This window comes from Dromiciops gliroides, chromosome 3 (genome assembly GCF_019393635.1).
Source record: "Dromiciops gliroides isolate mDroGli1 chromosome 3, mDroGli1.pri, whole genome shotgun sequence".
Lineage (NCBI taxonomy): Eukaryota > Metazoa > Chordata > Mammalia > Microbiotheria > Microbiotheriidae > Dromiciops > Dromiciops gliroides.
Window position 1 is genome coordinate 655191882 of NC_057863.1, and position 25119 is coordinate 655217000.

The 25119-nt window shown below is 39.2% G+C and overlaps 2 protein-coding genes across 7 annotated transcripts in view; both read right to left on the bottom strand.

Moving 5' to 3' along the window:
• Positions 1 to 1658: 1658 nt before the first annotated feature.
• LOC122748329 (cytochrome c oxidase subunit 7C, mitochondrial-like) lies at positions 1659 to 3462 on the bottom strand. The gene is made up of 2 exons (XM_043993988.1): positions 3430 to 3462; positions 1659 to 2192 (listed from the first exon to the last, which is right to left on the bottom strand). The coding sequence occupies exons 1-2, from the start codon at positions 3460 to 3462 to the stop codon at positions 1872 to 1874; spliced, it is 354 nt and encodes a 117-aa protein (XP_043849923.1). The 3' UTR covers positions 1659 to 1871.
• A 572-nt stretch (positions 3463 to 4034) lies between these two features.
• The window catches only part of LOC122746500 (probable small intestine urate exporter), a 71188-nt gene continuing 50103 nt past the window's right edge, over positions 4035 to 25119 (bottom strand). For 2 of the 6 annotated variants that reach the window (XM_043992144.1, XM_043992142.1), the window contains 5 exons: positions 24955 to 25116; positions 20971 to 21103; positions 20624 to 20765; positions 6916 to 7006; positions 4035 to 5461 (listed from right to left, as the gene is read on the bottom strand). In XM_043992144.1, the coding sequence (XP_043848079.1) occupies positions 5327 to 5461; positions 6916 to 7006; positions 20624 to 20765; positions 20971 to 21103; positions 24955 to 25116 (663 nt within the window). In that variant the 3' untranslated portion in view covers positions 4035 to 5326. Of the gene's footprint in view, positions 5462 to 6915; positions 7007 to 20491; positions 20591 to 20623; positions 20766 to 20970; positions 21104 to 24954; positions 25117 to 25119 lie in introns of those variants that run through there. The other 4 variants (XM_043992143.1, XM_043992145.1, XM_043992146.1 and 1 more) reach the window with 4 other exon arrangements.

Consider the following 25119-nt stretch of genomic DNA (forward strand, 5'->3'; position numbering starts at 1 on the left):
GTGCCACTAGCCTTCTGAGGCAGGACCAAGGGACCTCAGTTGCTTATCTGTGCTGTGGCTTGACTCCCAATAGCTAGCCCAGACAACACCTGTGCTGGGCTGTGCTCCCCTTCCACCCAAGGGAAACAGACCTTTTCTGAAGTCCCTCTGAGTTATCTTGAATGGGGAAATTGTTTCACTCCATTTTTATGGGTCCTATCACTTGGGGATCTGTTTAGAGGCTTGATTTAACATTGTTTTTGAGGGAACCTGGGGAGAGCTCAGGCAACTTCCTAACTTCTCTCTGCCATCTTGGCTCCAACCCCTCACTGTTAATAATTTTAATTTCATCACTTTACATTATTAGCAAGGCTGGTAAGATCTTGGGACTCTACTTTTCAAAGATAAGGCCATCTTAAAAGATCTTTGGTAAATCAAATTTATGGAAAATTATTACCATTATCTATTATATTTCTGGGCAACTAGGTAGCACAGTGGATAGAGCACTAGGCCTGGATTCATAAAGATGAGTTAAAATCCAGCCTCAGACTTTTAGCTGTATGACCCTGGGCAAGTCATTTAACCCTGTTTGTCTCAGTTTCCTCATCTATAAAATGAACTGGAGAAGAAAATGGGAAACCACTCTGGTATCTTTGCCAAGCAAACCCCAAATGGGGTCACAAAGAATTGGACATGACTCAACCACCACCACCACCACCGCTGCACCTATTTCTTCTTTTTCTACTTTCTTTCTTTTCAGCTCTCATTTCTGGGTTTTTTTTTTATTTTTGTTTTTTTGGTGAGGCAGTTGGGGTTAAGTGACTTGCCCAGGGTCACACACCTAGTAAGTGTTAAGTGTCTGAGGCTGGATTTGAACTCAGGCCCTCCTGACTCCAGGGCCAGTGCTCTATCCACTGCACCACCTAGCTGCCCCATTTGCTTTTGTTGTTTTTGTTTTTGTTTTGCTTTTTTGGCGATTAGCTCTCATTTCTAACCCCACCACTGAACTGAAGGTACCTTCCAGATTTATGATTAATGAAAACACCTTCCCATTTCAAGCTTTTAAATGGCAAAATTTAGTTCTCATTAAAACTGCCCAGTTGGTACATTTTAGGAAGAACCTCAAGAGTCATACTTAGAACTTGATATTGTGTGTGAAGATGATCTTGGGGCTTAGGGGATTGCAAAATTCCATATGAGTAAACAGTGTTTTAGGGAATACCAAAAGGTAAATAGCACCCTGGGCCCCATTTCAAGAAGCATCACTTTGAGGAAAAATGAATAATAATAACAACAGTAACAAATAACTAGTATTTATTTAGTACTTCAAGGTTTTACTATTATTGGTCTTGTGGAGTCATTGGATTCTATTTGTTCCATGCAAATTTTTAGGAAGTTTGTCATTTGGGTAAAGTTTTGCACCTCTTGTGTCCCTTTACAATTCTTTCTTCCATAGCTTTCACTTCTTTTCCATGTTTCTCTAATATTCTCTTTTCATTGGCAAAAATATTTTCAGCTCTAAAAAACCCCCCAAAACCCCAAACCCCCAAACAAACAAAAAAAACACCTCTTGCTTCATCTCTTTCAGGAGTTCTAGTTGAATTTATGCCCAATATATCTTTTTTTTTCATTTAATAGGTTTATTTATAAAGACATCTACTATGGTAAATAGCTTGCTTACTCGATTCTTCTGAACTGCTTTTAAAGGTGGTTCTTTTTAAAAAAATTTATTTATTTATTTATTTATTTATTATTTTAGTGAGGCAATTGGGGTTAAGTGACTTGCCCAGGGTCACACAGCTAGTAAGTGTTAAGTGTCTGAGGCTGGATTTGAACTCAGGTACTCCTGACTCCAGGGCCGGTGCTCTATCCACTGCACCACCTAGCTGCCCCTAAAGGTGGTTCTTGTTCTTTAAGTCTGATTCCTGTATAGGAAAATCATATTTCTTAAGCATCTGATGTCTTAATATATGGAAAGGTGCAGCAAATCCTGATCCAAAGTACACAGTTACTGTTGCCAGCAACCGCCATTTGTTTTCTATTGAAAAGGGCAGGTTCTTCCCCAGGCTCTCATCATGGTGGCTCTTGTGAAGCAAAGAGGTGGAGAACCTGCAGAAGCTCTGCCCAAATATGATGCTGCTGAGGGCTCCGTGATGACCACAGAGGAGGCTGCGACAGAGGAGGAAGAAATGGCTGCCGAGTCGTTTTCCAAGCTATCTTTTTCACAGAGCCTTTGCTTGTAGATATTTTGGTGTCACTCTTTGTGTTTGTGTCTTTAGTATTCTTTCATTATAAAAGCTTTTCATGGTAGGATTCTGTTTTTGTTTGTTTGCTCATTATTCCAGCCTACTTCCTGACCAGGTTCTATAGAGAATGTCTGGGACTGTCCTGTTGCTGATTTTTTGAGGGTCTTATATTTTGTTGTTGTATAATATCAGGGACAGCTCAGGGTGGGAACTGACAAGCTTTCATTGCTCCCACATTGGTGTGATTCAGAGAAAAACCTTATTTCTATCCCTCTCATCTGAACTCAGCAAGTTTTTGGCCTCGGTTTGGGTCCAAACAATAGTAGACCGGTGCTGGACTCAGCAGTTCTTAGCCACCTGGGAAGCTCTGCAGTTTCAGAGTGGCAGAATTGCAGGCTTCTCTTTGATCTGGAATAGCCTGGTTATTCTTCTGTATTCTTTTTTTTTTCGTGAGGCAATTGGGGTTAAGTGACTTGCCCAGGGTCACACAGCTAGTAAGTGTTAAGTGTCTGAGGCCAGATTTGAACTCAGGTACTCCTGACTCCAGGGCCGGTGCTCTATCCACTGTGCCACCTAGCTGCCCCTTATTCTTCTGTATTCTTCAGCCTCAGCAGGATACTCTAAATAATAACCTGATTTGCTCTTGGTGTTTGAGGCACACTGCTTTTGCTTGCTTCTGAACTTGTTTCTTCTCGGTATGCTACCTAGGGCTTGAGACTGCTTGGGATGAGGTGAGCAGGAACTCTCCTTAGACTACCCCGAATGTGTGACTGGGAACTAGATAGTGGGCAACCAAGCTACCAGTTTATACCTGTCCCAAAATATTGGTGCTTTGGTATAGGTCTTGGGGTATCTTGTTTTGTTTTAGGCCCTCTTCTTGCCCCACTTCACAGTTTTCTAGGTGTACTGTCCAGGAAAGTGCTGGTCCTGATTTATCCTCCAGTGTCCACAGATCTCCTCATCTCCCTGTGATGAACTGGGCTGGAAAAGGATTTACTGTGACTTTTTTTTCTTGGATTTCCCCTTATGAATTATGCCTAATGTGTTTTCTAGGTCAGTTTGGGGATGGGGGAAAAGCTGCTCTTTACACTGTTTCCTGCTATTCTGCCAATACAGTTCCTTGAGTATTCCTTTTCATGAAAAGGTTGGACGAGATGGTCTCCAAGGTCCCTTTCAAATCTAATAGTTTATAATCCTGTGATACTTGTTTGTTCATCTCTTTGGGACATTTGGCCATAGTACAACATGTACAACATCATCAGAAAATATCCTTTGCTTAGGTTGACAACATCACTAAAGAATAGAGATGGAGCCAGAGCCAAGTCTTGTAGCTGAGGCACCAGCAGGTCAGGGAATAAAAAATTAAAACCAATCAACAAGCATGTATTAAGTTTCTACTCTGTGGGAGGCACTAGACTAAATGCTGGGGATATGAAGACAGAAGTAAAATACTTCCTACCCTCAAGGACCTCATATCCTAATGAATGAGATGACATGTACTCATGACTTTATACAGAATATGTACTGTCATGAGTCAATTTAATAAAGATCAACTGAGGAACAGGAAGTTAGGTGGTGCAATGGATAGAGTGCTGGGCCTGGAGTCAGGAAGACTTATCTCCCTGAGTTCAAATATCACTTCAGACATTTAATAGCTATGTGATCCTAGGCAGGTCACTTAACCCTGTTTGCCTTAATTTGCTCTTTATAAAATAAACTGATGAAGGAAATAGCAAATTACTTCACTATCATTGTCAAGAAAATCCCAAATATGGTCACAAAGAATCTGACATGACTGAAATAACTTAATTGAAAACTGACTTGCATACTCTGAGCAAAACCAATTTATTAACAGTGATAAGTGTAACTGTTAACAAAGTGAGTCAGGCTCACTACCTCAAGAAGGCCAGGTACCCCAAAGAGAAGGGGGAGACATTATTGACCCACAGGAAAAGAGGGGATCAGGTGAGTTGGGGGAGATTACATTTGGCTATAGTAAGAAAAGCATGTTAGCCTTAAGTCCTCTCTCTGACAATCATGGAATGTTGATTGCTTTATGGGACTTATTTGCCTCTTGTGATTTTTGCTAAGGGATCAGGTCTACTAGCTTTGCCATCTCATTGGAAGAGATCAAATCTCTAAATGCAGGTAGAGGTATAGACATATCTTTTTCGGAATGGTACTAGGTTAAGCTGGTTGGACCTTACTGACAACTAGCAGATGTTCTAGGGGTTAACAGTCCGAAGGATAACAATATTGCCTTTGAAATATACCTTTAAACCGACTCAGAGAGAAAACTGCATTCCTGAGCTTAACTCAGGCATGGAGAATTGTGGCTCGAGCATTTATTCAAAGTGAGTCAGCAATATAGGATAAGGTCAATTACAGAAAAAAATTCATTATTAAATGATACAGAATAACTTAAATTTCCTGAAAACAAAATTATTACTTTATTGGTATCTTTTGGAGGGGTGTCCCCCTAGTAGATAGGGAAGGAACCAGGAAAAGATTCATGGCACTTGAGCTGAATCTTGAAGAAAATCTGAGATTCCAAGAGGCAGAGGTGAAGAGAGAACACATTCCAGGTATGAAGGACAGTGAGTGCAGTCATGGATACTGGAGATGGAGAATGTCATATGTGCAACATAATGAGAAGGTAGACCAGGAGGTCTAGAATGCAATGCATGAAGAGGGGGATAATATGGATGAAGACCAAAAAATTAGGAATGCTAGGCTGAGAAAAGCTTTCCATTTCAAACAGAGGAGGCAACTGGGAGGTAGTGGAATTGGTTCATTAGAGGGGAGGAACTGTGCTTTGGCAAAATCATTTTGTAAGTTGTGTGGAGGATGCATTAGAGTGTAGAAGAGATGAGGCAAAAGATTATTACAATGGACTAAGCAAGAGGCAATAAGAACCTGAACTAGAGTGGTGCCTAAGTGAATGGAGAAGAGGAAACACATGCAAGACATGTTGTGCATGCTAAAAAGACAAGTTTGACATTGGAATAAGTTGGCTGAGAATTGAGAGGTCAAGGATGACACTCTAATTCCTTAAGGGTGTTTTTGGCAGAACCAATTTTCAACTTATTATTGAAGGGCACTCAGAAGCGGGTCAGTCTATGATCTTTGGCCCAGTCCTGGATGTCTGCCTGGCCAAAGATGAGGTAGAAAACCATTCCTAGCAGATTAATAGCAGATGAGAGAAAGAAAACATTCTTCCAGCCTGTTGCAGCATCCTGTGGGTGCAAAAATTGTCAGTTCAAGATTTAATATTGGTCCAAAAATGTTCTACGTTCCTCAATCTTCCCTTATGTTAGAAAACACTTGGAATTCTTCAAGTGAGAGAAAGTCTTCTATAGGATTATTATTTCTGGTCTTGATTAAAATGCCTTTCATTTTGTGAGTGGCAGTTAAATGAAGTTGCAACACATGATGAAGCAAAGGGTTTGAGAAGCACCGAGGTTTGCAGTGAGCAGAGTCTTGTACTTGGGTCAGGAAATGTTGTATTAAATGCAAACTCTGATATCTTGTGACCTATTTGGTCAGAATCTCCATTTCCTTATCTGTAAAGATATGGAGATAATGGCCTTGCACACCTTGCTTCACAGGCTGGTTGTGAGGAGAGTGATTTGTATACTTTAATCTCCATAGGAGAATCAGTGGTGAAGCACTGACTTCAGTGTCAATAAGTATTGGGTTCAAGACTCACTTCTGCCTCATACTAGGTCTGGTACTCTGGTCCAATCATTTGAGTTCTCAGTGACTCGGGCAACTCTAATACTTCAGGTCCCAGATCAGGGAGTGTCCTCACAGGGAGTTCTGTACATCAGTGATATTATGGGTTCACACACACACACACACACACACACACACACACACACATGTTTGCACAAAGATGGATTTGTTCTCCTTATTGAGGAATTTTAATGTGAACTTTGGGGATTCCTAGAAATAGACTGTAGTTCCCCATATTGCTGCAGCTGAGCATGTATGAGTGTGTGAGTGTGTCTGTCTTGGGTGGAGTGAGGAGGCCGGGAGAAGATAGTGGCTCTGGTTCCTCTTTTCTTCCCTGTTGTCTTTCCTGCCATTTCTCCACTTCCCTCAACCCCTACTCTCCATTTGGCCTTTTAGCACCTGGGTTTCCTTCCTACCAGCCTCCTAGTAGGGTGGTGCCAGACTATAGGATTTCTAAACCTTCTATCTTTAATATGAGGTAAGACTTAGGGGAGAAGGCACCCACAGAACTGAGCCTAATGAGAATTGTACCAAGGAGACATTGACTCTGACAGCAGAGGGTCATTTCTTAGGTACCCAGTAAAGAGGCCTATGGCTGTGTGGCCCCTCTTCTCCCTCCTTTCTGAAATAAAACCTGAAGCCCTATCTTTTCTCTTTCCTGTCTCTGGAAATCCACCTGAGGATTTTCCCTAAGCTGTGCCCTTTTCTCCTCAACCTTTGATCAAAGCCTGGTGGGTGGAAAGGATCTGGAGATTGGTTGTATAGGTCACAAACTCAGTCAGCCTCAGTTTCTTCCTTATAAAAGAGTTTGAATAGCTAATCTTTTAGGTCCCTTCCTGCTCTGCATTCTATAGTCCTTTGGATTCATTTTGTCTTCCTACTCTGTGTTTATTCTGTGTTCCATACAATGTTTGTTCTATATAGTTCAAATTATTTTTAAGCATAGATGCTTTACCTGTTTGATGAAGTATCCAGTTACAATGGGAGAAATCAGTGCTGAAATGGACATAAAAACAGTTTGTAGTCCCATGATAAAGCTAGCATATCTGTGGGAAGAAAGATTTTCTAGGTCAAACAGAATTTTCCTTTCTTCTTTTTTGTTCCCTATCTCCCTCTCTCCCTCCCTCCTTTCTTTCTTTCTTTCTTTCTTTCTTTCTTTCTTTCTTTCTTTCTTTCTTTCTTTCTTTCTTTCTTTCTTTCTTTCTTTCTTTCTCTCTCTCTCTCTCTCTCTCTCTCTCTCTCCTTCCTTCCTTCCTTCCTTCCTTCCTTCCTTCCTTCCTTCCTTCCTTCCTTCCTTCCTTCCTTCCTTCCTTCCTTCCTTCCTTCCTTCCTTCCTTCCTCCCTCCCTCCCTCCCTCCCTCCCTTCCTCCCTACCTACCAGAATTGGGAAGGACATTACAAGTACCAGTTCAAAAGAGTCTCCTGACTTTACCTGTAAGACCTTAAACAACCTTCCTGGGCCTAAGTTTCTTTATCTGTAAAATGAGGGGTTGAATGTAGTGAACTCTGAGGCCCCTTGCAGTTCTTGATAAAGGATTCTATTAATTTTCCCAACAAGTGGTTATTCAAGCTTATATGGAAGCCCACCTATGATGGAGAATGAGATCCTGAGTCAGGAGCTTTTGTCCACTTTTTGACAGCTCTAATTTCATACATCTTTCAGTGGATTGAAGCAAATCAATCTCTTGGCAACTCCTCTCCATCTTTTCTCCTCATTCCCCTCCTCCATTACTTTTAATTCTGATTTCTGTGGCCAAATAGAGCTACTCCTTATGACCATGACTGGAGAGAGATACTGCATAAATATTCAATCTATCTCTGGCAGAATTAAGAGGAATAACCATTATGCTAAACAATAGAGAATAAATGTATGACACATGTAAGAAAAAGCACTGGGAGGAAGGAGATCCTGTTACAAATTGGAGCTCCCAGAAGGCTTAATGGAGCAAGTGATATTTAACTTAGGTGTTAAAGGATGGGTAGGGATTCAACAAGTAACAAGGGGTTTGCAGGATAGTTTAGTCAAAGGGAACAGCTAAGCAAAGGAGGAAGGTTGGAAAGTACAGAGCCTGCAACATGGCAAAGAATAATCCAGTTTTCCTAGACCTGTTCTATGATTTAAAGCTGAACTACCTTGCTAAGAAGAAAAAGGGGGGCGGCGGAGCCAAGATGGCAGAGAGGAAGCAGCAAGCTGCCTGAGCTCTCCTTCTGTTCCCTCAAAACGAACATTAAATCAAGCCTCTGGACGGATTCTGAAACTACAGAACTTGCAAAGAGACAGAGAGACACAGTCCTCCAACCAGAGATAATTTAGAAGACTTCAGGAAAAGGTCGGTCTGACTCAGGCAAAAGGGAGGCCCAGCGCAGGGCAGCAACCCAGCGCCGAGGGGGTCGTGGCAAGTCAGCAAGAGCTGCGGGCCACAGCCGAACAACTGAGGCTCCCGGAACCTGGCTCAAAAATCTGGTGGCCAAGAAGGACAGTGGAAAAACCTACCTGCACCAGCCGAGAGGGCCACGAACGGCGGGATCAGACGCCGGGGTCTGGCGCCTGGCTGGCCGAGCACAATCAGACAGGAAGTGCAGGGCGGGGGATCTCCACACACCATAAAGGCCTCAGAGTAAAAGCCCGGTCACACAGCACCTATACACCTGCACAAGAAGCCCAAAACAGGGACCCTGGTGCCCCCAGAGCAGACCTCAACTTAAAGAATAAATAAATAAGCTGCAATAATGAGTAAGAAGCAAAAAAGAGCCCTCTCCATTGAGAGCTTCTGTATCAATAGGGAAGAAGCCAACACAAACTCAGATGAGGACAATAGCCTCACATTGTCTACATCTGAAGCCTCACAAGGGAAGGTGAATTGGTCGCAAGAACAATTGCAAGAGGTAGAAGAAAAAATGGGGAGAGAAATGAAAGCAAAACAAAAAAACTATGAAAAAAGAATCAGCTTGGAAAAGGAAGCTGAAGAAAACAAAGCCTTAAAAAATTCATTTGGCCAAATGGAAAAAAAGCTGCATAATCTCACTGAAGAAAACAGTACCTTAAAAAATTCACTTGGCCAAATGGAAAAAAAGGTGCATAATCTCACTGAAGAAAACAATGCCTTAAAAATTAAAGTGGGACAGTTGGAAGATAAGGAATCCATGAGACACCAAGAATCAGTCAAGCAGAATCGAAAGAATGAAAAAATAGAAGAAAATGTGAAATACCTCATTGGAAAGACAACTGATCTGGAAAACAGATCGAGGAGAGACAATTTGAGAATCATTGGACTGCCTGAAAGCCATGACCAGAAAAAGAATCTAGACACCATATTGCAGGAAATTATTAAGGAGAACTGCCCTGATATCATAGAATCAGAGGATAAAACCATCATTGAAAGAATCCACCGATCACCTCCTGAAAGAGACCCCAAAAGGAAAACTCCAAGGAATATTGTAGCCAAATTCCAGAATTATCAGGTGAAGGAGAAAATACTCCAAGCAGCCAGAAAGAAGCAATTTAAATATCATGGAGCCACAGTCAGGATTGCTCAGAACCTGGCAGCTTCAACATTAAAGGACCGCAAGGCCTGGAATATGATATTCCGGAAGGCAAAGGAGCTTGGATTGCAGCTGAGAATCTATTACCCAGCAAAAATGTGCATTTTCTTTCAGGGGAAAAGATGGACATTTAATGACATTGGGGACTTTCAATCTTTCCTGGTGAAAAGACCAGAACTGAATAGAAAATTCGATCTCAACATACAAGACTCAAGAGAAGTTTAAAAAGGTAAACAGAGGTAAACAGAGGGGGAAAAAAAGTTACCCTATTAGGTTAAACTGTTTATATCCCTACACAGGAAGATAATACTCATAACTCTTAAGAACGGTAAATGTATTTGGGCAGAGAGAAGGACTTTATATAGAGGGTATAAATATAAATTGTCTTTGATGTGATGATAGAAAAGAATTAAGGGGATAAAAAGGGAGTCTATGGGGAGGAGAGGAAAGGGGAGGTGGAATGGGATGAATTATATCATATGAAGAGATGGTTTCAACCCTATTCTCTAGATTTGACTCAAAGAGGGAATAACATATCCCTTCATTGGGATAAAGAAACTTAACTCATTCTTTAGGGAAACAAAAGGGGAAGGGAAAGGGGGGGACTGATAGAAGGGAGGACAAAAGCAAGGGAGAAAAGGGTAAAGAAAAGAGAGGGGGGTGATAAAAAGGGAGGGCAGATCGGGGGAGGCAGGGGTAAGAAGTAAAATGTCGGTGAGGAGGAATAGGGTGAAAGAAGGGGGGAAAAGTACAAAGGGGGTAAATAGAATGGAGGGGAATAGACAGTTAGTAATAATAACTGTGAACGTGAATGGGATGAACTCTGCTATAAAACGGAAGCGAATTGCAGAGTGGATTAAAAACCAGAACCCTACAATATGCTGTTTACAAGAAACACATCTGAAGCAGAGAGATACACACAGAGTAAAGGTAAAAGGCTGGAGCAGAATATATTATGCCTCAGCTAAAGTAAAAAAGGCAGGGGTAGCAATCCTTATCTCAGACAAAGTGCAGGCAAAAATAGATCTCATTAAAAGAGATAAGGAAGGAAATTACATCTTACTTAAAGGTACTATAGATAATGAAGTAATATCAATATTAAATATGTATGCACCAAGTGGTATAGCATCCAAATTCTTAGAGGAGAAGTTAAATGAGTTACAAGAGGAATTAGATAGTAATACTATACTAGTGGGGGATCTGAATCTCCCCCTCTCAGAATTAGATAAATCTAGCCAAAAAATAAATAAGAAAGAAGTGAAAGAGGTGAATAGATTACTAGAAAAGTTAGACATGATAGATGTCTGGAGAAAATTGAATGGGGATAGAAAGGAATATACCTTTTTCTCAGCAGTACATGGCACATTTTCAAAAATTGACCATGTATTAGGGCACAAAAACATCATAGTCAAATGTAGAAAGGCAGAAATAGTAAATGCATCCTTCTCAGATCATGATGCAATAAAAATTACATGTAAGAAAGAGCCAGGGAAAAGTAGAATGAAAATCAATTGGAAACTAAATAATTTCATTCTAAAGAATGAATGGGCCAAACAAGAAATCATAGAAACAATCAATAACTTTATCCAAGAGAATGACAATAAGGAGACAACATACCAAAATCTATGGGATGCAGCCAAAGCAGTGCTTAGGGGAAAATTTATAGCTCTAAATGCTTACATGAATAAAAAAGAGAAAGAGGAGATTAATGAATTGGGCATGCAACTTAAAAAGCTAGAAAAAGAACAAATTAGAAATCCCCAATTAGACACTAAATTAGAGATCCTGAAAATTAAAGGAGAAATTAATAAGATTGAAAGCAAAAAAACTATAGAATTAATGAATAAAACTAAGAGCTGGTTTTATGAAAAAACCAATAAAATAGATAAAATATTGGTTAATTTGATTAAAAAAAAGAAAGAAGAAAACCAAATTACCAGTATCAAAAATGAAAAGGGTGATGTTGCCACCAATGAAGTAGAAATTAAAGCAATAATTAGGAAATATTTTGCCCAACTGTATGCCAATAAATTTGACAATCTAAATGAAATGGATGAATATTTACAAAAATACAAACTGCCCAGGTTAACTGAAGAGGAAATAAAATCCTTAAATAAACCCATATTAGAAAAAGAAATTGAACAAGCTATTAATGAACTCCCTAAGAAAAAATCCCCAGGGGCAGATGGGTTTACGGGTGAATTTTACCAAACATTTAAAGAACAATTAATTCCAATATTATACAAATTATTTGGAAAAATAGGTGAAGAAGGAGTTCTACCAAATTCATTTTATGACACAAATATGGTGGTGATACCAAAACCAGGCAAAGCAAAAACAGAGAAAGAAAATTATAGACCAATTTCCCTAATGAATATTGATGCTAAAATCTTAAATAAGATATTAGCAAGGAGATTACAGCAAGTGATCACCAGGATAATACACTATGACCAGGTGTGATTTATACCAGGAATGCAGGGCTGGTTCAACATTAGAAAAACTATTAACATAATCAACCACATCAATAAGAAAACCAACCAAAATCATATGATTATCTCAATAGATGCAGAGAAAGCTTTTGACAAAGTACAGCACCCATTCCTAATGAAAACACTAGAGAGTTTAGGAATAGGGGGAGCTTTCCTTAGAATAATAAACAGTATCTACCTAAAGCCATCAGCAAGCATTATATGCAATGGAGATAAATTAGAGGCCTTCCCAATAAGATCAGGAGTGAAACAGGGATGTCCATTATCACCCCTATTATTTAATATTGTTCTAGAAATGTTAGCTTTAGCCATCAGAGAAGAGAAAGGAATTAAAGGAATTAGAATAGGCAAGGAGGAAACAAAACTATCACTCTTTGCAGATGATATGATGGTATACTTAAGGAATCCTCGAGAATCAAGTCAAAAATTACTTGAAACAATTAACAACTTTAGCAAAGTAGCAGGATATAAAATAAATCCACAGAAATCATCAGCATTTCTATACATGACCAACAAAGTCCAGCAGCAAGAGATAGAAAGAGAAATTCCATTTAAAGTAACGGTAGATAATATAAAATACTTGGGAGTCTACTTGCCAAGACAAACCCAGGAACTCTATGAACACAACTACCAAACACTCTTCACACAAATCAAATCAGATCTAAATAATTGGAAAGATATCAATTGCTCATGGATAAGCAGAGCTAATATAGTAAAAATGACAATACTGCCTAAATTAATTTACTTATTCAGTGCCATACCAATCAGACTACCTAAAAATTATTTTATACAACTAGAAAAAATAATAACAAAATTCATCTGGAAAAACAAAAAATCAAGAATATCCAGGGAAATAATGAAAAAAAATTCACAGGAAGGTGGGTTAGCGGTACCAAACCTGGAGCTTTACTATAAAGCGGCAGTCATCAAAACTATCTGGTACTGGCTAAAAAATAGAGTGGTAGATCAATGGAATAGGCTAGGCTCAGGAAATGCAGTAGTAAATGACACTAGTAATGTAGTGTTTGATAAACCCAAAGACTCCAGCTTCTGGGATAGGAACTCAGTATTTGACAAAAACTGCTGGGAAAACTGGAAGATAGTATGGCAGAAATTAGGCTTAGACCAACATCTTACACCTTATACTAAAATAAGGTCAAAATGGATACATGATTTAGACATAAGAGGTGATACCATAGGTAAATTAGGAGAGAAAGGAATAGTGTACCTATCAGATCTTTGGAAAGGAAAACAGTTTTTGACCAAACAAGAGATAGAGTATATTATAAAATGCAAAATGGATGATTTTGATTATATTAAATTAAAAAAATTTTGTACAAACAGAAGCAATGCATCCAAAATTGGAAGGGAGGCAGAAAGCTGGGAAACAATTTTTGAGGCCAGTGCTTCTGATAAAGGCCTCATCTCTAAAATATATAGGGAATTAAATCAAATTTATAAGAATCCAAGTCATTCCCCAATTGAGAAATGGTCAAAGGATATGAACAGGCAGTTTTCTGATGAAGAAACCAAAGCTATCTATTCCCATATGAAAAAATGCTCTAAATCTCTAATGATTAGAGAGATGCAAATTAAAACAACTCTGAGGTACCACCTGACACCTATCAGATTGGTTAAAATGACAAAAAAGGAAGATAATAAATGTTGGAGAGGCTGTGGGAAAATTGGAACACTAATGCATTGTTGGTGGAGCTGTGAGCTGATCCAACCATTCTGGAGAGCAATTTGGAATTATGCCCAAAGGGCGATAAAGCTGTGCATACCCTTTGACCCAGCAATCCCACTTTTAGGTCTTTTGCCCAAAGAAATCATGGAAGGGGGAAAGGGACCCACATGCACAAAAATATTTATAGCTGCTCTTTACGTGGTAGCAAGGAATTGGAAGTTGAGGGGGTGCGCATCCATTGGGGAATGGCTGGACAAGTTGTGGTATATGAATACAATGGAATACTATTGTGCTGTAAGAAATGATGAGCAGGAGGAATTCAGAGAAACCTGGAGGGTCTTACGTGAGCTGATGATGAGTGAGATGAGCAGAACCAGAAGAACATTGTACACAGTATCATCAACACTGAGTGTTGATCTACTGTGATGGACTATATTCTTCTCACCAATGCAATGGTACAGAAGAGTTCCAGGGAACTCATGATGGAAGAGAATCTCCAAATCCAAGAAAAAAAAAAAAGAACCATGGAGTATAGATGCTGATTGAACCATATTATTTCTTTTGTTTTGGGTGCTGTTGTTTTTTTTTTCTATTTTGAGGTTTTGCATCAATGCTCTGATTCTTTCTCTTGTAACAGGATTAATGCAGAAATAGGATTAATGTTATTATGTGTATATATATATATGTGTGTGTATATATCTATCTATATGTATATGGATATGATATATAGATATATAGATATAACCTATATCAGGTTACCTGCTGTCTAGGGGAGGGGGGAGGGAGGGGAGGGAGGGAGAAAAATCTGAAATTGTAAAGCATGTATAAACAAAAGTTGAGAACTATCTTTACATGTAACGGAAAAAATAAAATACCTCATACATTAAAAAATAAATAAATAAATGAGAAAAAAAAGAAGAAAAAGGGGGGATGTTGGATATGTGCTATTTCTCTTTTACCCTTGAATTTAATTTTTATTACTTTATATAAGTTTTAGCTTTCTTATTTGAGTTCATGTCATCTTCATCCAGTAGAATGAAAAAACCCAGATTGCAGGGATTTTCATGTTTGTCTCAGCACAGTACCTTAAATGCTTTGTTGGATCAAACTGAAATTTTCTTTGGTCAGCAATTGAGAGTCACTGAAGACTTTTTTGGTGGGGGAGAAGAAAAATAACCTGACCAGACCTATGCATAAGGAACGGTTATTTTGGGAACCATGCAAAGGGTGGATTAGAAGTGAGTCAGGAGGGGCAGCTAGGTGGCACAGTGGATAGAGCACTGGCCCTGGATTCAGGAGGACCTGAGTTCAAAGTCAGCCTCAGACACTTAACACTTAACTAGCTGTGTGACCCTGGGCAAGTCACTTAACCCCAATTGCCTCACCAAAAAAAAAAAAAAAGAAGTGAGTCAGGAGGGAAAAAAATCAATGTAGCTTATATTTAGGTAGCATTATTTTATTTTCAACATTATTTTTATTTCACTAAATTTCCCAATTACCAAAGAAAGTTATCTTTATACTAGAAAGGACAGGAAAGAATAGCCAATTGAGAGAGATACCAGGGTAAGTAAATAAATTATAAGAGAACCTAAAAATAATAATAGCTAGCATTTATATAATGTTTTAAGATTTGCAAAGCTCTTCTTTATATATATTAACTCACTAGAACTTCACAATAACCCTGTGAAGTAGATATTCTTATTCTAGTTTTACAGATGAAGGAAGTGAGGCACAGAAAGATTAAGTGACTTGCTTAGGACTACATCAAGTGAGTTTGAAAGGCAAGATTTGAAGTCATGTCTTCTGAACTCAAATTCCCATGCTGTTCCCTGAGTCACCTAGTCCTGAGGAGTTCAAATCATCTGTCCCAGATAAACTACGCCCTTGAGTGCAGAAAGAATAAGTACACGTTTGCTGAGCTACTGTGGTTGATCTTTGAAAGAACATTAAGAGGAGCCATAAATGTTTTGACAATTATTAAAAGGGAAGAGAATGCGGTCTGCAAACTATAGGTCAGCAAGTTTGATTGTAATTTCTGACCTAAATCTGGAATGCATTATTAAGGAGATTGCTGATGAGCATCAGAGAAGAAGAAGTAGTCATCACAAAGAGCCAGCATGGCCTCATCCAGAACAGGTCATACAAAACTGATTCATTTCCTTTTGGGACAGGATTATTAGACATGTAGATCAGGGAAATACTATAAATATAAAGCTTTGCCAATATTTTATAAAAGCACTTTGCAAAATCTTGCATACAATTCTTGTAGAGAAGATGGTGAGACCTGGGCTAGATAATAGAAGAAGTAGATGAACTTGAAAATAGTTGAATGATCAGCTACAAAAAATAGTAAGTAATGGTTGGACATCAAGTTGCAAAGAGGTCTTTGGTGGAATGTCTAAGAGATCTGTGTAATTAGCAGAAATGAAATCATAATCCCACTATTTTGTGGCCTGTTGACAATGTCACAATTAGTAGGTGGAAGATACAAAGGGATACATAAAAGTTGATGTAAGCAAAGGATTAATGAGCCTCAACAAAATCATACTCTGTAGGCTGATTGCAACACATGAGCGAGCTGGTTCTTGAAGGGTATGATATCATAGAGTAGTTTGCTAGGTTCTGCTATTCTCAAAAGGCTCTGGCTAAAGTCCTGGCAACAGATGGAGCTTGCTTCCTGAAGAACAGCACGTCTAAACATGGCAAGGCTCCTCTTTATTGAGGTATTTGTATGGGGATGGGTCCTTTGGTCACAGCACCCCCATGAAACAAAAAAAAATAGGAAATAGTCTTCACTTATGTGTAGCTTTTTTTTTGGTTTCAGCAATGATAGGGACAATGCAGCAGAAAAGGGAACTGAGAGGCTAAGAATCATACCACTTGTATACTGACCATGAAATTAACCTTTGGTGTTCTATATGTAGCTACTGCTCTATTTGTAACCATTAACAAACCAAGTATGTGTACTGTTAGAGGAATTGGACTATATCAGTCTTGAAATCCTCTTTGTAAATAAAGGCAGAAGATAGAAGTGAGTTGCAGCTGAACTGAAGGATGGTTTAAAGGTTCTCTTTGGATAAACAAATGAAGGAGACAGTGGAGCTCATTTTATATTACACGTAACTGCTACAAGAAACAGGTTTTCATGGGATATTTAGTAATCTAATATTGCAGTGCCCAGTTAAGTATTTGTACAAAATGAAGAAGAAGGGGGCAGCTAGATGGCGCAGTGGTTAAAGCACCGGCCCTGGATTCAGGAGTACCTGAGTTCAAAGTGGATAAACAAAGCCTTAATGTTCCAACTTACTCGCTGTGTGACCCTGGGCAAGTCACTTAACCCCCATTGCCTGCAAAAATAAAAACAAAAACAAAAAAACAAAATGAAGAAGAAGAAGAAGCAGAGGAAGCAGGAGGAGAAGCAGGAATAGCAGAAGAAGCAAAAGTAGCAAAAGAAGCAGAAGGAAGAAGAAGAAGAAGAAGAAGAAGAAGAAGAAGAAGAAGAAGAAGAAGAAGAAGAAGAAGAAGAAGGAGGAGGAGGAGGAGGAGGAGGAGGAGGAGGAGGAGGAGGAGGAGGAGGAGGAGAAGAAGAAGAAGAAGAAGAAGAAGAAGAAGAAAGAAAAGAAGAAAGAGAAGAAGAAGAAGGAGAAGAAGAAGAAGAAGGAGAAGGAGAAGGAGAAGAAGAAGGAGGGGGAGGAGGAGGAGAAGGAGAAGAGGAAGAAGAAGGAGGGGGAGGAGGAGGAGAAGGAGAAAGAGGAGACTACCACCACAAAAAAATGTAGTTTAAATACCAACTTTTGTTCAGAGGATGAAGTACAAAATCTATTCCATAAAGAAGTAGATAAGACTTTCCAAATGAATTCAACATACATCTCTATGTATGTATCTATCTATCTCAGGAATTTAGTGCAAAGATAAGCCCAGGAGAGAACAGTTAAAAGTATGTTGAGAAATGCTGATCAAGGAAATGCAATAAGAGAAGTCAGACTTGTTGATTGTAAAGCAACTCCATGGCCATGAATTATGAATACTGTTTTCAATTTAGTGCATTTCAACAGGTATTTTTGTATCTTGAACTTATATGAAGTTATACACCCTCCTCCACCTTGAATCCTACCTTCTCCAAGAAGTTTTTTTATGATTCCCTCTTTTTTTGCAATGAGGGTTAAGTGACTTGCACAGGGTCACACAGCTAGTAAGTGTCAAGTGTTTGAGGCCAGATTTGAACTTAGGTCCTCCTGAATCCAGGGCCAGTGCTTTATCCACTGTGCCACCTATCTGTCCCCTTTCCTATTCTTTAACTCCCCCCTCTACATCATTGACTTTCTTGTCCTTTGCTCCCATCTCTGATAATGATACTTCTCCTTGCCAAACCCAAGCCCTCTACTTCTGACTTTGATTCTCTCCCATTTTCTCTGGGAGAGTCTAATCATCAGTCTTGCCATCTCTATTGGTTCTTTCCTTCTGGCTAGTTACATAACCTAGGTTCCCATATTTTAAAATCATCCCAATTTTCCTGTCATTTCCTCACTTTTCTTTTTCTACCCACTTTTTTACACCTAAATGTCTAGAAAGGTTCAACTGCCCTCATTGCCTTCTCTTTTTTCTGACTTCTTATTCCCATCAAAACTAATTACATACTGGTTTCCACTACCATTTCTAATGGCCATGTCTTTTTAAGGTTAGCAATAATTTTTTAGCTGCAAATCCAGGGGATTTTTCTGAGTCCTAAACAAAGCCTTAATGCTAACCCTAACCTTAACTTGATTTCTCTATAGTTTTTGGACACTGTCAACCACTTCCTGTTCTTGGTTGCTATAGCTTAGTTTACTTTTCTGACCATTTCCTCAGTCTTCTTTCCTTTCCTGTCTCTACTCCCTGTCTTGACAGATCAGTCCCCATGGGTTCCATTATCTGTATTTTTAACATTGTCCAATTTTGATTTGTATCCTTTGTTATTTGCCCTTGCTTCCATCTTTTACATATGCCTTTAAGAAAATCTTCATTTATCTCATTATCTTTTTAAAAAGTTTTCTTAATCATCAAAATGTTTTTTAAAAATTATTTTCCAGTTGCATGTAGAGATCATTGTCAACATTTGTTTTTTTAAATAAGATTTCTAGTTCCAGGGGGCAGCTAGGTGGTGCAGTAGAGCACCAGCCCTGGAGTCAGGAGGACCTGAGTTCAAATCCGGCCTCAGACACTTAACACTTACTAGCTGTGTGACCCTGGCAAGTCACGTAACCCCAATTGTCCCACAAAAAAAAAAAAGATTTCTAGTTCCAAATTTTTCTCCCTCCATCCTTTCCCTCTGCCCTTCTCATGATGGTAAACAATCCATTTATCTCATTCTCTTAAGCCAATACTTGGTTTTCCTATTCACTGGATCTTTGATTTTTTAAAAAATGTCTTCAGAATTTAATTCTTCAGCTTTACATGGCTAAATTCTCCTATGGAATTTTAATACATAGTAACCTACTTATCCTACTTATGAATGCTTTGCATTCTGCTCTCCCCAAATCTAGGGTTCATCACAGACTACCCATATGTCTTTTAGTATATCATTTACTTTTCTATCATAAGATCTGAAGGAGGGGAGTCACTTCTGACCCAAAGAATCACTTCACTTCCATTTCATAATTCCATTCAATTATGAAAGCAGTTATTCTATATTTGTTATAATCAAATTGGGAATAGAATTTCCTATTACTATTTCCTCTACCTATTAAAGGAAGAAATTCTCATTAATGCGACATGAGAAATAATTAGCCATTCTGCCTTTTGTGGGGGCCAATTTTTAATTGGGGAGTGTTAGCTAAGCAGCTTGCCACAATATTGGGGCAAGGAAGGAGACTGGCAGCCTCCCTCAAAACAGAACAGGATTTATTTTAACAAGAACTAACTTTAAAAAAAAACACAAAGGGGCAGCTAGGTGGCAAAGTGGATAAAACACAGGCCCTGGATTCAGGAGGACCTGAGTTCAAATCTGGCCTCAGACACTTGACTAGTACAGCTAGTAAGAACTAGCTGTGTGACCCTGAGCAAGTCACTTAACCCTAACTGCCCCTCAAAAAAACCCAAACCAAACCCAAAAAACCAAACAAACCCACAAACAGGATCAGTAGGATCAAGGGAAAGGAAATAAAATGGGGAAAGAGAAATTATACAACCTGAAAAATACCACCGCCCAGGAATCAGCTGAGAGTACACAGCAGAGCTCCTGTCGCCTTCCGACTTCCAGCCAGAATGACAGAAAGAAAAAAAAAACTTCCTGCCTGCCTGCACACTCTACACAGCCACCAGATATTTGGATGGCTGCTCTGACAGTCACAAGGCTACCCTCACTAGGCTTCCAATCATTATAATTTTGCCAGGCCCATGTAGGTGTTGGTGAGTGGTGATGACATGAGGTACTAGTGCCATGGCAACGGTTACAACCAGTGGGTGGAGCACCGTGTGGTTTGCAGAGCCCCAGGTCAGTGTATGGCCGAGGCATAAAAACCTCAAATAACAATTAATTCTTTACACTTTGGCAAAAGGTAGAAATGTAGAAAGCCTAAGACTTTATATCTATAAGATGAAAGATTTGGATTAGATGACTTCTAAGATTTCATAAGTAAATTTATGATCTTATGACTTTATTATTTCGATAGGAATCTCTTGTATGCCCTTGATCTTAAGCTCTCCAAGACAGAACCTATGGATTTTCTACAAAATCTTATCCCTCTTCTTCACATCCCTATTTTTGTAAGCATATCATTATCCTTCCAGGTTTGGACATACAATTCACTCCTCACTCTCCTACACTTCAATCTGCCACATCTTATTGATTTGCCCTTCACCATTCCCAAGATCACACAGTGGGTTCTGGGGTTGGGATTTGTATCCAGCTTCTTTCCACTATTTCACAGTGTCTGAGGAAGAAGAGAGAAGACAAAGCACCTTACCTGGGAGCAATGTCTAGGGGATTAATCATGAATCCAGAGTAACACAGGTGGCTCAATGAATTTGCCAGTATCAGAAAGGTTATAGCTGTAATGGAGTTGACATATGGGATAGCTACAGTGAATAAAGATGGGAGAAGCATTCCTGGAGAGCAAAAGCACAAAAAAGGGCATGTAAATGTAGAATGTAAAGTTTGAGGACAGGGAGTGTCTTTTTGCTTGTTTTTGAATCTTGAGTACATGGTGCCATGCATAGTGAGTGTTTAATAAGTGATTGTTGACTCGACACATTCTTGAAATAAATGGAAAGAAATCTTTTTAAAGAGTGGAATATATGTCATTGCTCTTACCCAGGAATGTGAAGAGTTTCCGAACTCTGATGAGTCTGAGAATCTTCTTGGACAGGAGGAAATCAGCGATGTAACTTCCTAGAGTCATACTGACCCATGAAGAAATTAGAGGCAGTGCACTCAGAAACCCAGTCTATGGAGAGGAAATTGGGCAGAATTGAGTAAGGTGGACATGTGTTTAATTCATTCATTCATTCATTGCAGCAAGTTTCACTTTTATCTAGACTAGTCACAGAGACAGGTTTCTGGACAAAAGTAGTAGGCAAAATTTATCTTCACTTCATCCAGTCTTCCTCTTAAGTGTCTGTCTTTGCTTGTTGATGACACTCCCTTTATGCACTGAGAGTTCTGGTATATCTATCTTTGTCTTAGGTTCATAGATATACAGTCAGAAGGGACATCATATAATTCAACTCCCTCTTTTTATAGATGTAAAAACTGAGGCCCCAAAAGGTTAAGGGACTGGTCTGAGATCACATAGGCAATTGTTCATCTTTTTCTTTTTTTTTTCATCTATTATTTTCAAAGAAGACCAATGACTTCATGATATTGGGAATAATATAGTAGGTGATGGGTCATGTATTAACTTACATGTGAATTGGATTTAAGTGAAGCAGAATTGTAAAAACTCATCAGTTTCACTCTATCTTCCAGAGTCATTGAAGACCAATGGCCGTATCAAAGTCAAGATGACTGTCAATGACGTGGGATGCAATGAAAGAACCTGGCTTCTTTGATGACTGAGCTCTAAGCGCTCTCCAACACCTAATTCAGTTGCCTTCCTGACCTTTAGAACAAATTGTGCTCATGCAACCATGCCACTGGGGGAAGTCTTCACATAATTGGGGTAGACATACCTCTAACTAACCAATGGGTTCTAGGATCATCAGTTACCCTCAACCTGGTTTAGCCTATCTGCCAAGATGCTTTGACCAGAGTGTGACCACTATGAATGCTATAGTTTCTTGGAGCAACATATGAGAGATAGATGACAGGTTGATGCCAGAGGTGGATGAACAACAGCCCTGAAGAGGGCTCAGCAAGTTCTCACACCAAAGGTGTCAGTCCTTCCTTAACACCTCATGTGTTGCAACATTCCACATGTTGCAAAGTAGCACAGCAGGGGAGATAGAGCACTTACTTTAGAGTTAGAATACTATGATATGGTGGTTAAACTAATTGACTGGTAATTTTGGGGCAACTAGGTAGCAAAGAGGATAAAGTGCTGGGCCTGGAGTCAGAAAGACTAATATTCCTGAGTTCAAATCAAGCCTCAGACACTTATTATCTGACTTTGGGAAGTCCCTTAACCCTGTTTGCCCCAGTTCCTCATCTATAAAAAGAGCTGGAGAAGAAAATGGCAAACCACTCCAGTATTTTTGCCAAGAAACCCCATGAAATTTGTCCATGGGGTGACATAGAGTTGGACACAACAACAACAACAAACTATCAGGACATGAGCCATTGTTAATATGTAGCATTAAGTCACATTAAGGTTCCAATGACTAATAACCAAGTTAATAGCTTTTAATAACTTTTAAAGACATTATAGATGCTTATATTCAAAACATCTAAAGAAGTGATTCCTAAAACAGTATTTCAAGCACTCCAATAGTATGTAGAAGAGATAGTTTTGGGTAAAGGATGCCTTTGGTCCTCTTGCTGACTGCACTCTGAAATTCTTCATTGAAATGTTATGGAGTCCATGTATATCCTCCTTGGTTATAGTATAACCAATATATTTCAAGAGGGCTATGAGATGATGGTAAATGTATAACCAATATCAGATTGCCTGCTGTCTTGGGGAAGGGAAAGGAAGGGAGGAAGGGAAAAATATGGAACTCAAAATCCTATATCTTTACATGTAATTGGAAAAATAAAATACTATTAAGTGCAAAAAAGGGAAAGATCCAAGTGTCATACAAATAACTTGAAAACTTGAAGGAATAAAGATAACATTAGACCGGGAGTCGAAATCTCAGGGTTTAGTTGGTTCCTGGCTCTGCCATTAAATCACTAGGGAATCATGGATAAGTGTATCTCACCCCTCTGGCACTCCTGTTGTTTTTATTTTTCAGTGAAGATTTTGGACTAAATGCTAAATCAGATCTCTAGACTTAAAGTCTGTGTATTTAAAAAATATTTTGGTAATGATGTTAATAAAATTTGTTTTCTTTATAATCCTGTATCTATCAATCAACATTTATCAAGAACCTACTATGGGGTAGAGCACTGGCCCTGGAGTCAGGAGTACCTGAGTTCCAATCTGGCCTCAGACACTTAACACTTACTAGCTGTGTGACTCTGGGCAAGTCACTTAACCCCAATTTCCCTGCACAAAAAAAAGAACCTACTATGTGCCAGGAGTGCTGTATGTGTATTTTATACTTTTCAAAACATCATTCCAAGAAGGGGCCTATAGATTTCACCATACCAACTGCCCACAGGGTCATGATGACACTAAAGGGTTTAAGAGCTCCTGTACTGGATATACTAAGACCCCTTCTAGCTCTACTACTCTGCTATTTGTGGATTCAGAAAGAACAGGTATGTCACCTATATGGGAATTCACTGAGAATTTAAATAATCCTTGACCTCTTCAGCATTTGAAAATTAACCACCTGCTACTGGATACTCTCTCATCTCTGGTTTTCATGGTACTACTACTTCCTTTCCTCCTGCTTATAGATGGCTCCTTCTCAGTCTTGTTTACTGTTTTGTTTTCTATATCACAGCTTATAACTTAGGTATGACCCCAGGCTTTGTCCTGGGTGCTCCTCTCTTTATACTCAGCCATCTGGTGACCTAATTTGTTCTCATGGATTTAATCAGAATCTGTATGTCAACAGCTCCCAGATCCATTCATCCTACTTGAATTTCTCTCTCAAGATCTGGCTATGCATATTAAATTGTTGGACATATCTAACTTAGGCACCTAAAATTCAACACATCCAAAATAATACTTGTATTCTTTTCTCTCTAAAACCATCCTTCTCCTGAACTTCCCCATTTCTGTCTAGGGCACCATCATCATCCCAGTGACTCAGATTAGCAATCTTACATATACAATCACTTGCCCAATCTTAAAATTTGTACCCCTGGGGTGTATCTTGCAACCATTCACTTTTCCCTACTCAATGTGGCCACTATCATAATTCAAGCTCTAATCTCCTCTTTCCTTGGCTACTGCAATGGAAACAAAAACCTAGACAACTTCAGACTTTTGCCCCTGGATCCTGCCTGGTTCTCTTGCTGTTCCTAACAAAACTTCAATTGACCATCTCTGTAACTTTTCACTGGCTGTCTCCCCTATGCTGACCTTTCCTTACCTCATCTATGCCTTTTAGAATCCCTTATTTCCTTCAAACCTCTGCCTATGTGGTATTTTCTATATGAAGCCCTTTCTGATCCTCCATCTACTAGTCCCTTCCCTCCCAATTTCCCTTATGTATTTTTTCGAATTTATTTCATATATTCTTATTTATTTGTAAATTTTCTCCTCCACTAAAAATATGTCGCTTGAAGGCAGGAGTGTTTCATTTTTGTCTTTGAATCCTCAGTTTCCAACCAGTGCCTGGAACATAGTAAGTGCTTGCTTAATTGAAAAGTGCATTAGGGGGGCAGCTAGGTGGTATAGTAGATAAAGCACCAGCCCTGGATTTAGAAGGACCTGAGTTCAAATCTGACCTCAAACACTTGACACCTACTAGCTGTGTGACCCTGGACAAGTCACTTAACCCTTATTGCCCCACAAAAACAAACAAACACGGGCAGCTAGGTGGTGTAGTGGATAGAGCACCGGTCCTGGAGTCAGGAATACCTGAGTTAAAATCCGGCCTCAGACACTTAACACTTACTAGCTGTGTGACCCTAGGCAAGTCACTTAACCCCAATTGTCTCACCAAAAAAACAAACAAAAAACAAACAAACAAACAAAAAAAGTGCATTAGGTCAATGAACAGTACGCAGGAATTATGAACTCACCCTTTTGATGTTTAATTCAAACATATTATCTAACAGCGATGGCAATGATATTGTGAAGTTACTAATTAACCAGAATCGACAAAAGCTAGGGACTATGATGGCCCAAAATGCCAATGTCTTGATCATAGCTTTGAAGGGCAAAGACCAACTAGAAGAATTGTCCTA